The 14471-nt window shown below is 37.2% G+C and overlaps 1 protein-coding gene across 4 annotated transcripts in view; it reads left to right on the forward strand.

Annotated features, from left to right (window-relative positions):
* The window catches only part of BICC1 (BicC family RNA binding protein 1), a 118467-nt gene that overhangs the window by 25368 nt on the left and 78628 nt on the right, over positions 1-14471 (forward strand). Inside the window, exon 1 of one of the 4 annotated variants that reach the window (XM_040563650.1) lies at positions 5874-5946. The exons of the other annotated variants lie outside the window; for them this stretch is intronic. Within the exon in view, the coding sequence (XP_040419584.1) occupies positions 5889-5946 (58 nt within the window). The 5' untranslated portion in view covers positions 5874-5888. Of the gene's footprint in view, positions 1-5873; positions 5947-14471 lie in introns of those variants that run through there. 4 annotated transcript variants of the gene reach the window in all.

The raw sequence follows: 14471 nt of genomic DNA on the forward strand, positions 1-14471 counted from the left end.
AGCTGCAATGTGGCCTCAGGTTCCCTGTTCCAGTGCAATTCCTGTACTACTTGCCTGTTGAGCAGGTGCCGGTGTAAACCCTGTGAAAAATATTTCTTCTGAAGAAAACTTGATAAACTTGTATGCAAAGCTTTCTCTCAAATATTAATTTAAGAAAATGGTGACTCCCATTCTTCCTCTTCTGGCTTTTTGCCTGTTGGGATGTGTGTAGATGCAAGTGAAGCCCGAACCTTCCATTTTTCCATTTGCTAAACTTCTCTATAGGCCGGGCCTGGGAGACTTTGCAGGGCCTCCTTTCAATTTTCCACTAAAGCAATGCAATGTGAGTAAGGTCTGTAAGAAGCGTTTTCGGGGGGGGGGGGGGGGGGGGGGGGGGGGGGGGGAAGCAGTTATCTTTCTGTTTATACTGTTATTGTGAGGCTTGCAGTAGATAGTCAAGAATTTCTTTGTTACACTGTGGCTTCTACAAGTAAGACTTCCCCCTCTGCCACAAAAAGGCTTTTCTGTTTCGTTTGTTTTTTTTCTGCTCTGTCTCACTTAATATTTTCCTTAGGAAGCTATGGGATTGTCATTGTTGTAGGTCTTCTAGTCCTCCCCTGAAGTTTTCTCGCTTGCAAAGATAACTTAAGTGCCACAGGATATTTTTGCTGTAGATGCTGGAATATTACAGAGTATTGGAAGGCAGAACCTGTAAATAAAAATGAATGCCAAGGGATGAAAAAACAAATGTTCTCATTCCAGGTCATCATTCAAGTGAAATATGTAATTTGAATGTATATATATATTTTTAAGTCAATGTTAGCATTTCTCACTTATTTGGTGCAAAGTATCTGTGCTAGATACTATGGATACTATTGGTGCTAGATTTATTCCCCTTATTTGTAATGAGACAACTAGCAGAATAAAACCAATAAACCAATGTGCCATTTTGTGCCTTGTGGAGGAGGCCAGATCATGTGTTTCCTCTGGTAAACTTCATTCTTGGAAAGAAATTCTCTATTTCCTTGTGAGGAAAACTTGCAACGTTTTTTATGATGATCAGCTAAACAGTACAACACGTCTGGAAATCAGCAGTAAGCCAAGTACATCTGGCCTGAAGAAACAATGTTAATAGATAATTGGAGTTAGAAATTGGTAATACTGTGTTTTATTATAATTAAAAAAAAAAAAACACCATCCCATTTCAGCCCTTTCAAAATGAATTGTGTGTACATATTCGATTTTTTTTAAGTGTAACACACACAAACATCCTGTGTTCTGTCATCACCCTGTGCTGTTAGTATGTTGCTGTATAAGGCTTTACAATTTTTATTTCTACTAATGTTATGAAGTCTCATGGTGGCGTTATCAGATTTTCCAAAGTTTAAATATATTTTCACCACCTTTCCTTTCTTGCTTGTAAAACAAATATATGTGTGTGTGTGTATATTCTCCTTATGGGTGATGATACTACTTTCCTTTCTAAGCGAGGTCTGCTCCTTTTAGAAATCTTGCATGGCTGTCCTGGATTAGTGTTTTAAACTGACCTTTAAATCTTCCTCTTTCCCTATTGCTAATAGTTTTGTGTGAATGGAGGGCTTTGATTATATCTATTTTTATTGGCTCTTCTCTGTTCAGAATGAGCCTGTGATAAATTTGTAGCAGTTGAATGTATGAGACTGGTAACTTAAGACTAAGCATCTTGAGAAATGTGAAAAATGAAATCCTTAATTCCAAAATAAATATTAGGTCAATTAAGTGGTGCATTGAAGCGTTTTTATGTTCTGGAAAGCTTTAGCAGATTGATGTCTTCTGAAGATATTCCCCATGACCTTTATGGTAAGATAATTGAATTGCTTGAGGGAATATAAACTGTGATTCTGCAGACTGTGCAGAATAATTAAACCAAAAGATGTGTTGTAAGGTAGTTCCTGTACTGAACACTACACTGTACTACAAAAGCCTTGATGAGAGAAAGGTTAATCACTTAATGAAAAAATTGGAGTGTTTTGACATGAGTTGCTGCATCCTCCATTCTGCTGTGCTGCTCTGTGCGACCATCAACAGTAGATTTTTGTCACATAAGTACAGGATACACGTGCATGTCATCTTTACTGTGATATGAAAGTACTTCATTTCATTGTGATCTACTTCAGAGAACGTAAGATTTGGTTCTACTTCTTCTGAATGCGTGGTGCGTCCATGGGTGAGAAGTGCTACAGAATGGTGAATATTAAATTAGGTTAAACAGCCTTTGTTTATATGCAGCCAGGGCAGTTAAAATAGCATTAGTTTTAAGAGTATGGATATGGAGCACATTTTTAAAATATTGTTTTATGTATTGGAAAGGAATCTCAGTACTTTTTTTAGTAGAACAAATAAAAGTGCTGTTTTTCCTTAGTAAACTTACTTCTGGAGTGTGTGTAAAACAGCGGATAAGAAAGAATCTGGTTTTTAATCTATGCCATGTGCAGAAACAGTGAATAAATTTGATCAATCTTTAGTACTTTAAAAGCAATTCCTTTCCTGAAATGTGAACATATCCTGCAGAATTCTCTCTTCTCCCTCAGTGTGGAAGACATTACCGTCGCTAGAGTCCAGAATACATGGATTTGCCATATGTGTGAAATTTTTTTAATGCACTAAACAATTGAACACATAAGGATGTTTTCTGGGTTGCTTAGCAGCAGTCAGGTTCTTTATTTTAAATGGCCTTCAGTGACATCTTTTGATTTTTTTTTTTTTTTCAGAGATTTGGCAGAAATAAAAAGTCATTCCAGTGTTTGAAACATGAGGAATCATTTAAGCCATGAAAAAGTAGGGTCAGTTTGTTGTAAAGTTCTGTTTATGTTTAAATATTTACAAAACTTTATATTCTGTGTTATTGTAAATATCTGGGAGTGCTGGAAGAGAATCCTGTTGGATGTTAGTATAGTTTTGAGTGATTTATCACATGAAAGATGTAACTTTGATTACAGATCGTTATATCTGAATTAAGCATTTTTAATCAGTATATATCTAGTTGGAAATATGTTTTCTTCACTTATGTATGATGCTGAGTGTTGCTACTAGTGTTCTGAGTTGGGAATATGATTCAAACTAAAACTTAAAATATTAAATATACTTTTTTTTCCTTCGGGAATATCAAATGCATATTTACAAGGGTCTTGTAATGGGGTTAGTCTCTGTTACTGCCGCAGAGGTGGCATTGGTGCTGCCTCACGTTCTGGCCTGCGCAGAGAGCAGCTTTAGCGGGTGTTACAGGGTTAGTGCTGTCAGCCTCAGGGGTGCCTTTGGTGTCTCTTCCCTGCTACCTTCTGCAGACATTTACAAGCTAAGGAGGTGTTTGTCCTCCAGAATGCCGGCCAGGCCATGCGGGAAGCGTGTGGCTGGGGGGGGAGGCTTGTGTGGCTGCCCCTGTAGTTTAGCCAGGAGAGTGTGAAGGCCAAATGTTCTAGGTGGATTTTTCAAGTGGGAGATCTCTGGCCCAGAAAGCGGGGCAGGTACATGGCTAAGGTGGCTATAAAAGCTGGGTAGCTTTGGAAGCGCACGGAGAAGATCTCCCCACAGTGTGGCTGCCAGACACACTACTCCTGAGCAGAGCTGTTTTCTGCACTTCTGTACAAATGTCCCCTTTTCCCTTCTTTCTGTGTCCTTCCATGAGAAGAAAGGGGAGAACCCTCTTGGCATTTACGTTCAGCTTCCTTCCAACAGTGTGATGAACAAGGCCACTTAAGGCTCACAGGCCTGCTGCCGCTTCACGAGCGAGGGCAGGCCCGGGGAATGCCCAGCTTTCCTCCCTTCTCCCCTAGCCTGCCCTTTCAGAGGGAGCACACCTTTGGCCAACACTGTGGTTTTTTTTAATGTAGTCTTTGGTGTAAATTTTTTTCTACATGTACAGGCTTCCTTGCTTTCTGTGTGATATATGGAGTAGGGAGAGCTAGTGCATGTGTCTCCTGCATGCTGGAGAGCACTACTCCAGTTGATCAGGTCTGCTTTACTGCAGTGAAAACATGAGTAAGGCAGGCGCCCTTCCTCTGTTCATGTCAGTAAAGCCAATTCAGATGCCTCAGTGCCTGTTGACTTCCATAATAAAAAACGGAGGAAGACCATAATGTAGAGCTGTTGGCTGTGGGTTGGCCATTTTTGGTTTGCATCATTCTACTCTAAAGAAAAAGCAACGACCATAAAGTAGATGTTGTAATCTTGTAGGAAACCCCTGAGATTTAAAGATCATAGTTAATCAGTTTGAAGTACAGCTCCATATTCACCTTCTAAGTATTAGTATTGCACTGTTTTACAAATTGTTTTCACATTGCAAATTAATTAAAATAATTAGGAGAACGTGTTGATTTTTAAGGAATATCAATTCTGTCTGGTAGTAATGGTAAACTTCTATACAGCTTCGTACTCTGCAACACCATCAAGCAACAAGAGTTCAGCATCAGCAGTTAGTTACCTAACTAGGAATGACTTATGTTTTAAAAAATAGAAAAATCTTTCATTGTGATCTCTAGAAATTCCCAAATGTTGTTGTCTTCTCCAGTGTTCTGCTCTTATGCTTCCTCTTTACTTCTGCTTCAGAAATGCAATTTATGTTTTCAGGTAGGTCTTGAGTTGAACTTGATTGCATTATAGGGATGGTATTCCCACTTTTTTTCAGGACAGAAAAGAATAAAATGCTTGTTTAGGAGGAAGATGCCTTTTAGGCAAATTATTCTGTACCTTTAATTTTTTTTTTTTTTTTTTTTTTCAGTTAAAGACTCTAGTACTTCCTGGTATAAATGGCAACTTAAAACCCCAAGCAGACCACAGGTCCAAACTACTGTGTTACCAAATAATTTTGCTTAAACTTGGAGTGCTTCATGACTTTCTGAGAGTAACTAGTTAATTGCTGCAAAGTAGAGCTTGGCAGCTGACTGATCATCCACACTGAATGCACTGGGATTGTGCTAGAGCTAGCTCCTCAGTACTGTTTCTTCAGCAACATACAGATAGCTTCTCTTTTCTGGAGAAACTTCTCTAATCCGTGATTGAGTAGACTGATGCAGACACAGCTAGAGGTGGTACACATTTCACTGTGGCAGCTTAGGCAACAGAAGCAAATTTTTTTTTCTGAAACACCTTAAATTTGGTGGTTATTTTTCAGCAAGTTAGAGAAAACTTGTCTCCGTTTCTGCAAATTGGTTTTGCCAAAGCTGTGGCTTCATAGTAGCCAAGCTGTCTCATGATTTCAGGGTAGGAACTTACTGAGCTGACAAGTATTTTATGGTTAAAGCCAGCTGAACTGAAACAGGAAACCTGAATCCAACCAATATCAAAATAAAAGAAGAAAATGCAAACAGGAAATGTTGCTTTTTTGGCAGTCTTAATAATAATGGCAGTCTTAATAATAATGGTTTGTGAACTCTAGAAATGCAGTTGACCATCCAAACTTATCTCTGTTCTTTCTAGATTTTTTTCTTTATTCACAGCTGATATTTGCAGTGATTTTTTTTTCAAATCTGATCTTTTTTGACTTTCACTCTGATCACTGCAATATACTTACTGTGTCAACACAATTTTGGGAGCTTTGCAATGTCTATGGAAAAGAGTAATTTATAAACTTCCATGCTTGTCCTTGCAGAGCAATCCACAAGTCTTCATACAACTTAATTATATCATCGTTTTTAGTAACATGCAAAAAGAAAAAAGGCAATTTCTGGCTTAAAGGGACAGCTGAAAGACATGAAGTAGCACTGATTTTAAACAACAGAAACAAAAGAGGTCATCAATGAAAAAGCTTGACTACTGATAAATTATGTAAATGATGAAATTACTGTTTGTACAGTGGAAAACACCTCGCCATCAGGCCTATCTCAAGAACCAGCAGTAAAAGTGACTTGTCTCATCTAACGGGACTCTGAAGCATGAAGAATGGAAGTTCTTCTCGTGTGTTTGTACAGGTGATATTGCGTGCTGTTGATGGTAAGACTTCTGTAACGTCTTGTGTGTTTAAGAGTAAGTAGTGCTCATGATAAGTACTGTCTTTAGAATGTGGCCAAATGAAGTGTGTATATTTTTATGTATTCTAACCATATACTTAGTTAGAATACCTGGATTTCAATATTAGGAGATGGTAGTCTGAATCTTAGTTTCGCATTATTGTATGCGGACTTGAGGTTTTTTCAACTCTAAAAATAGACTTGAATATAAAATGCTATCAACTCTGGTAACTGAGAAACTAGGAAAATTCCTATGGGTTAATTACAACTGTAGGAAGATCCAGTTAAATTAATAGTAGGACACGTTGCTTGATACTTGCCATTTGTGAGCAGAGCTGTGTTTGCCATTTTTCTGGAGCAGGCATTAGGTAGCTGTATGCTTTTTCTGCTAGGTGGGCCCTTCCTTTTTAAGGAGGATTTTTCTGAACTTGAAACACTATCTCATGTCCACTGCATCTGCACTGTGATGGCAGAGCTGAGCATTATCCTTTCTCAATGTCTGGATGATATTAGAGAATAAAGGCTCCTTTAAGACTTCAAGAAGTAGTTATTATGCAACTACCTTGTGTGGAAGCTTTTGGTATGATGCATTTGCAAGGAAATTATACTAATATAACTTACAGTACTATATTCTTTTTTCCTCCTCAAGTGCAGTCTTTTGCAGCCTTAAATTATTGTTTACTGGGCTTAAAAACTCCTGAAACATGAACTTTCCAAAACATTCAACAGAAGAAGTAGAGCAGCAAGTCCTAGCTATCTTTGCTCAATTTTCCCTTTCTGCTTAGTTTTAAAGCTAATCCATTTTAACTGCAAAAAGAATGTACTTTTTACGTTAGTTGGCTTGCGCTGCAAGAAGCTACAGCTCATGTTGTGGAATATCTTGAAGACTAAATTATTATAATGGAAGAGGAATGTTAGGAATCTTTTGTGGACAGTTTATATTTTGCCGCAGAACTTTGTGTATCTTTGCTTTGGATGGCTACAAGCAAAGGCTGTAATCACTTGTTTAGTTTTTCTGTTCCTTGGTTGTAGGTATTTTCTGATGAGAAGGCTCCATGTTCAATTTCCTTCTTGTCTTGGGGGGGAAAAACGTAGGGTTGGCAATTTAGTGAAGATGCATATTCTTAAATTTATTTCTTTCAGCTAGTGGCACATGTGTGCCTTTTGGTTTTTGCTCTTGGGTGATTTGGTGGCATTATTCAGCATCAGTCTAGGCTTTGCCTAGATTCTAGATTCTTAAAGACCTGTGAGAATACTGACCTGGTGTTTGCTGTACAGAGTCATTGTGGTTAAGAGTGGAAGGGCTTAATATATTGAACATATTTATAATATAAGAAGGTCATCAGTGGAGTATTTTCTTAAGTCATAAGATGGAAGACGCATTAGAGGATAAAGTCAACTTGCAGAAATTCCCAGAAGGTCAAATCTGATCCAGTATGTGAAAGACTTTTTTCCCTCTTTTTTGATAAAACCCAGAGCAAGTAATGGTGGTCTGTAAGCTCTGAGATTCTTCTGTGATCGCGATACTTGCCTGTATGCATTGTAGTTCAGTGTTGAAAAAGAATGTAACTTAAAATAGTCATCAGACAGAAAGTGAAGGAGTGTCTACCTTTCGAGTATACTCTTTAATAAATAAAGCACAGAATGCTGCATCTGATCTATACTCCAGGCTTCTGTTGAGGTATAAAGCAGAGATCTCCTTGGCTCACAGGTGACAAAGGGTCCATTGCATTGTTATTCTATGCAAATCTGAGTAATCTAGGTTTGCTTTATCTTTATTTCAGTTGACTGTAAAATGCTGATACCTTTCATTTTTGGATGAAGATACTACTGATGGCTATTGCTAACAAACATACAGCCATTTTTTAATAGATGGGAGCTGGTCTCCTCCACTGAAGCCTGACCCAGTGTATGCTTATGTCGGGAATGCTGATTTTGAGCTACTTTACACTGGTATCAAGTAGACTGCTTCTTCAAGAAGGTCTGCAGTTCAGCAACCTTTGCCACCTACAACAAAAGCGTTCTTGAATTAGACATTATGTATTCATATAATGTTCTTGTTTTCCCACATAAGCTATAGATATGATAATTGAAAATTAAAAATAACTGCATAATTAATAATTCATATGAATACAGTCATCTGTTGTACATTGTAGAATGCAAACACAGTTCGGTACCTCTCAGGGGCAAACATGGCTCCCTGAGTAAGAGTCCTTTTTCTCATCACATGTTTCTGTTCTTGAAAATAACTCTAACCAGTAATCATATTCTCTTCTAGTGTTCCTCAATTGTGGTTGTTGGCTATGTTGCTTTTATAAAGACTTGTAGACAATATGTTGTCTTTTGCCAGGCTTGTGTGCTATTTAAGTTGATGTTCTAGGCTACTTATTTCTTGCCGTATTTTAAAATCACTTTATCAATACTTCTGTACCTGTTAAATAAAAAGCACGATTACCTATGGTTAGATTGCTATGGCAACAGATAATGCATAGCCTTAATCTTTACAAGTTCTTGGATAGCAGTTTGTTTTGTTTGTCCACAGCTATGAAGTTATTTCAGTTAATTATGACTGCTCAAAGGACACAAATTGGCAGGTAACGGATAGCGCAATGACAAGGTTTTAAAAATAGTCCTGATTTTTTTCTCATTGGTTCACTGACATTCCTTCCAAATGAGCACAATTTCCATGTCAGTTAGAAAGCGAGTGTTTTGGCAACTGCTTTATGCAGGCAGAAGCACATGGACAATATTAATAAAACTGGGGTATTTTGCAAGAGATACATCATGTGAAGAGATGTGTCCTGAGCATTACACGATGTTTTCTACACGGCATGTTCTGTAGATAATGTGGTAATAATATTCTGCGTTTTGTGATAAGAATTAGATTTTTCTTTGTTACCCCATTACTTAAATCTGCTCCAGCTTGAAAGAGCTATAAATGTTACCAGTTTCTTGTCTATGTTTTTGCAAGTTCTGAGTGGTTGTTTTGGTTTTGTTTTGGGTTGTGTTTTGATTTTTTTTTTTTTTTTTTTGTTCTGAGAGTTGGCTGGTATGCTACCTGGCGACAGAGGCACTTCCCATTGTTCTTGAGACTCACTAAGCTTTTACTTTAGTACCGAATATACGTACAAAAAAATAAACGTAGACCTTGGAGACACTGTTTATACTAGTAAGCGTCATCTTAGAATATGCTAAATGCTTGTGTAGATGGGAAGTATGAATGCTTATCATTTCATCACTAATTGTGGGATACATGTACCTTGCACTAATCAGCAGAAATGCTAAGTCATGTTCAAGATCACTTATAACATTCATGATATATTAAAACTTTCTCATACAGGCTAGGATTTGATTAGCTTTCCTATTTCTCCTGTATGAGTTACTCATTACTGTGTAGACCCTAAAAGAGGAGTTGATAGTTGATATAAAACAGGAGAAACATACTCACATGAACCTTTTCTAAAAGGATCTGAGTTAAAAATACAGAGCAGAAATGGTTAAAAATTATTCCTGAAAACAGCATTACATTGTCAGCTGCACTAACATCGTGCTGCTTAATATTGTTTTTGTTTGCAAAATGCAGTAGTACTTCTTCAGCTAAAGCTCCCACACAGAAACTGGAGGCAGAAGTAGGCCAAATATTAGTTCCTTACTCTTTATCGTTTGTTTTTCTAGATTTTGGCAGAAATCACACATTCTTTGTTTTAATTTTTCACTTCCCCACACTTGACATTTTATATCCTTTAAGTTTACAAGTTTCTTTTCAGTTTATTTTGCATGAACTTAAAAGTTTTTGGTATTAGTCCCGCTTAGAAGATCTGATATTTTTTTGAGGCTTAAAAAAATGGAAATGAGAAACTTTAGTATCAGAAATGCTGAAGGTAACTAGATCAAGTGAGTTGTGTAATTCAGAATTAGTTGTCTAACCACAAACAATGCTTTCTTGTTTCTTGGAGTCATAGTTTAACTTCAGCATTTCCTGCCCTGTATTGCAGTTTGTGTAAATAGTATTGTATAATTTCTCTGGCTTCTATTTATTTCTTGTAACCAACAGCTTAGAATGGCTTTGTGTCCATAAAATATAAATTAGCTAGCAGGGGCCTACGTACTACTCATCTGCTGGACAGCGTGCTTTGGGCCCTGATTTGCTTGCAGTAATGGATTTGGGGCCTGCTTGTGTAGGCAGCATAATGTCAGACAACTCTCTACTTTGTGTTTTCAACACCTTGCTCAGTTGAATAGCTTTGAATAAAAGATTCACCAATTCAAAGAGTGGTTTTCAGATTTTGTTAGGCCTATTCATAAGTGGTGTTTAGTTAGAACCTAGTTGAATGCGTTGGTGTGCAGTATTCCCTTTGATGGGCTCAGCATTGTACATGTGAACTAGAGGTTTAAGAGGTTTCCTGAAAACTGAAAAGTGCAAACAAATTTTTCTGCATAGGTGTATGTATTCTGCAAAGATAGATATGCTGTGAGGGTTTGAGCAGGCAGGGGAAAGCTTTGTGTTTCTATATATCTCCTAAGTAGCCACCATACGTAATTTGGAAGCTGAGAAAAATTGTATAAATAAAATAAGACACAAAAATTGGCGGGAGCATGCTTATGTATTTGTGGCTCAATAATATGTGTGGGGTTTGATGGTTGAGCTATAAAATTGGTGATAATATGAGCCAATCTATAGCAATAATTTTGATCAAAATTGAAAAACTTGCGTCCTTGATTTGAATTTTTGTTGTCTTGAGATCAACTTGAATGTGGGAGGAATCGCAATATGGAAATACATATATCAGTGCTGTATGGTGAACGGAACAGGTAAACCTACTTAAATGTAAAACATCAGCTTTCACCATCCATACGTAGTCTCAGTAACGTGTGCTTTCTAGCACGTTCATTCAACTTCCAAAAAGAGATTTGGGGTATTCCAGAGATACAAGTCTCAATGGTAAATAATTCTATACCAAGTTCAAGAACAAAAAGATGAGGAAAGGATTTTATTACTGTTTTTTTCCTTGTATTTTATTTTGTGTGATGACCAGAAGCTTCAGGCCTGTAGGGCTGATCAGCTCAGGCTGTACATCAACTTTGCCAGTGATAACGGCATAACTGTCTTCATTTGAAATAGCTTTAGGAAGGCTTTCCTTGCTTTTAAGTCCCTTGTCTTTTGTTTTCTGAGCAGCAGACATTTCATTTGGCTTGAATAGACTTAAGTCTATATAAAAGGCCAGTGGTTTTTACTAGCGTTTCTCTTTTGCATCCTTAATGGGGATGCCCTGAGCAAACAACAGCAAGCATAAAATGAGACAATTGGTGCTTCATCAGGCCCTGAGTTTATAAACCATTTTCTGTGTTTGTGTGTCAGGAACATTCTGCTACATTAAAATTTGCTTTTTGTTTTTGTTTTTTTTTTAAACCTTTGGTGGATAACTAGGTTGGGCTCTTCCTGTGACCCCTCTGTAATCTACAGAATCAGCGCCAGTTCACAATACTTGAGCATCTGTGGTGGTACTTGGGTTCCAAGGCAGTCTGAAGAAGCTTGTGGATTTTGTATGACGTAGGACATAAAAGCTTTAAACTGAGCGGTTACCAGTGAAACTGTACTGGCATATGCTACTTTGCTTGTTTGTATAATTTGAAATTCTGCTTTTATTATTCCACCCTTACAGTCAGTTTGGTAGGTCTCTGAAACAGCATTTAGTAAAATGAAAGCAATACACTATAACAAATGCGGTCTACATCTTCCAGCACAGCATGATTTGAGCCTGTATGGGTGCTAGGCTTGCTGCTAAATTTTACCACTCCAATGTAAAACAGCACAGGCTTTTACCTTATTTATACTCTATAAATTGTAATTATACAATGTGGCATTCTTTCTTCACTCTGAGTTTGTGTGTTTTTATCTATTTATATGCACACACAAACAATCATTTGTTTCTTCAGCATCTGCATATAGCAGTTCTGTTTTTAATATGGGAACTGGTCATAGGGAAAAAAATATGTAGATGTTGAAAATGTGGACATAAAAACAGCTGTGAAAATAAAACTCTTAAAACTCTTTCACCTTTACCAGAAAGGTCTAGACTTGTGTTGTGCTTTGATCTTCTTACCTAAACAATTACTTCATTTCCTTGGTTTCTTAAAAGAAGAAGGACCTTGATGCTGGGAGTAAACTTTAGTTTGGCGACTTAATTTAGATTGTAGGTTTTTGTGCTGATATATAATTTGGATTCTTTGCCTATCTAATGTATGGGAAAAGAGGTAACAAATTAGCGAGTGCTTTGTTGCAGTGCTCCATTGCTCTAAACTTGAAGTATGGGTTAGTTTCTCTTTTGCTATGCCTGTCCCTTAAACATATCATTTGGGGAGATCCATCCCACTACCTTACACAGGCAACTTGCCTTACACAGACAACAACTTTGCAACTTCTATTGCATGTTGAAGTTAGTTCCTCTAGATTGCAGTGCACAGACAAAAAAAAAAAATATTTATTCTTGAATGAAACAGACCAACTTATTTTATTCAAATGTAATCTGGTTTATGGCAATATCTTAAAACAAACCAGACTGGAACACAATTTTTTTTGAAGATGTGAACTGTACGTGATGAGACATGAAATGCATTGCTGTAAGTTGGCTTACATGTTAAAATGCAATTTTTACCTTCTCTGAAGTTTGAGGTTTCATACTTTCTCCATTCAGTTTCTCCATTGAATTAACTAAGTACTGCACTGCAGTACTTGTGCCTGTACTTACGTACATCTGAATACATCAGTATCTCAAGACATTAGATGTTTTTTTTTATTGATTTGTTTTTAATCTGTTGTCCTTTGCTACTTTATACAAATTTATAGCCCAGTTATGTTTTATATGAAGTACGTTTAAGTGGGTTTACTTTCTTCTGCATGTAAGCTTAGGCTTCTGTTTTTCTTGCAGGAGAAAAGTGACAAAAGGATCTGATTTACGGGATGCTCAGAGTAACAGCTGATAATAAATGGTCCCGGCTTCAGTTGTAGTGTCAGTAGTGTAATACATTGTAAACCTAATACGGAAGAGAGACAGTCTTATACTGAACTTTATCGTGTTATTCTAAATTTTACGGCCCCCATCTAGAATTATTAAAGTAACATGCCTTACTTCCTGTTTTTAAATAATTTTTATGCTTATTTATTAAGTAGAATTTTATAGGCTTCTAATACATTTAATAATTAGAAGGACTTATTTTAATGATGCCAATTATATATGGTACGATAGGTGGTGAACACCTGACCTCAGTGCCAAATACTTCATAAGGAGTCTTGGGATGTGAGGCAAAAACCAAGAAGGATGTGTGGCTGGTATCCATGAACGAACTTAGATCTGAGGTGATGCATCATTGTTCAAACTGTCTGATTAATGCAAACTAGGAAAGGGCAGACATTCAGAATGCTGAGCTAAAGGGAAAACGTGACAGCAAACTGTTGGGGTGCTTGGATTTGTGAGTGTGGTTTTGTCATATGAGGTGTTACAACAACCTGCGTACTCCTGCAGAAACACGAGGTTAGAAATCTTCCAAATGACTCATAATGTGCATTCTTGAAAAACTCGGGGATATTTTTATTTATTTTGATACAGAGACAAAATGAAAAGAAAGTGCTTTTGAACAAAAAGAGAACTGTTTGTGTTTTATTCTCCAAATATTCTGGTTATCTCCATGACGCTGGAGAGCATGTGGCTGGTTGGCTTTTAGAAAGGGAAGAGACCTCTTAATTCCGAAAAAATGTTTTTTGTCCTTGTCCCTGGGTACTTGCAGAATCTCTTTAGCATAATGGTGGCAGATAAGCACAGTGTTTCTTTACTGATGAAAAGGCTTTTTTTTCTTCCATGTAGCTCAGTATGTAACCTGCATTGCAACAGACTTGAGCTGGTTTCCTGTATAAAGCTTTGTCTTTGACTTAATCTTGGCTTCCATCCTGCAACTCCACATCTGTGAATGACTCATAAGAAGCAGAGCCATCAGAAAAATATTGTGTACATTTTAATCCAAATCTGTAGGGTTTTTGTTTCTAATTTTTTTACAGCCTTGCTGCATTCTTCTCTCCTATGCAATGAATCATACAGTATCTGTGTATATACCTGACAAGAAAAGTGCTTGTGCATAGAGAGAAAGTTGAACACTAAACAAATCGAAAGAATATCCCTAGTCATCAATCTGGTGAGAGCAGAGCTTTTGTATTTGGCAATTATCCTCTGTCAGCCCCTGGGGCACTTCTGAAATGATGATATATATATTTTATATATATATATATATCTATATATGTGTGTGTGTGTGTATATATATATATATATATAAAATTTTTTTTCCTCCTGTGAACAGCAAGTTCTGTTAAATGGAGACTGTGGCTCAGGGGCAGAATCAGATCTGTCAGTCACTGGCAGCAGGAGAGGCTCTGCCTCCTGAGGCACTCAAGACTTTCCTGTCTTTACAGCATCCAGCAATTGAGGGAAGCAGCTCTGCTGCAGAGCTTTTTTTTTT

The sequence above is a fragment of the Cygnus olor genome, chromosome 7 (assembly GCF_009769625.2).
Source record: "Cygnus olor isolate bCygOlo1 chromosome 7, bCygOlo1.pri.v2, whole genome shotgun sequence".
Classification (NCBI taxonomy): domain Eukaryota; kingdom Metazoa; phylum Chordata; class Aves; order Anseriformes; family Anatidae; genus Cygnus; species Cygnus olor.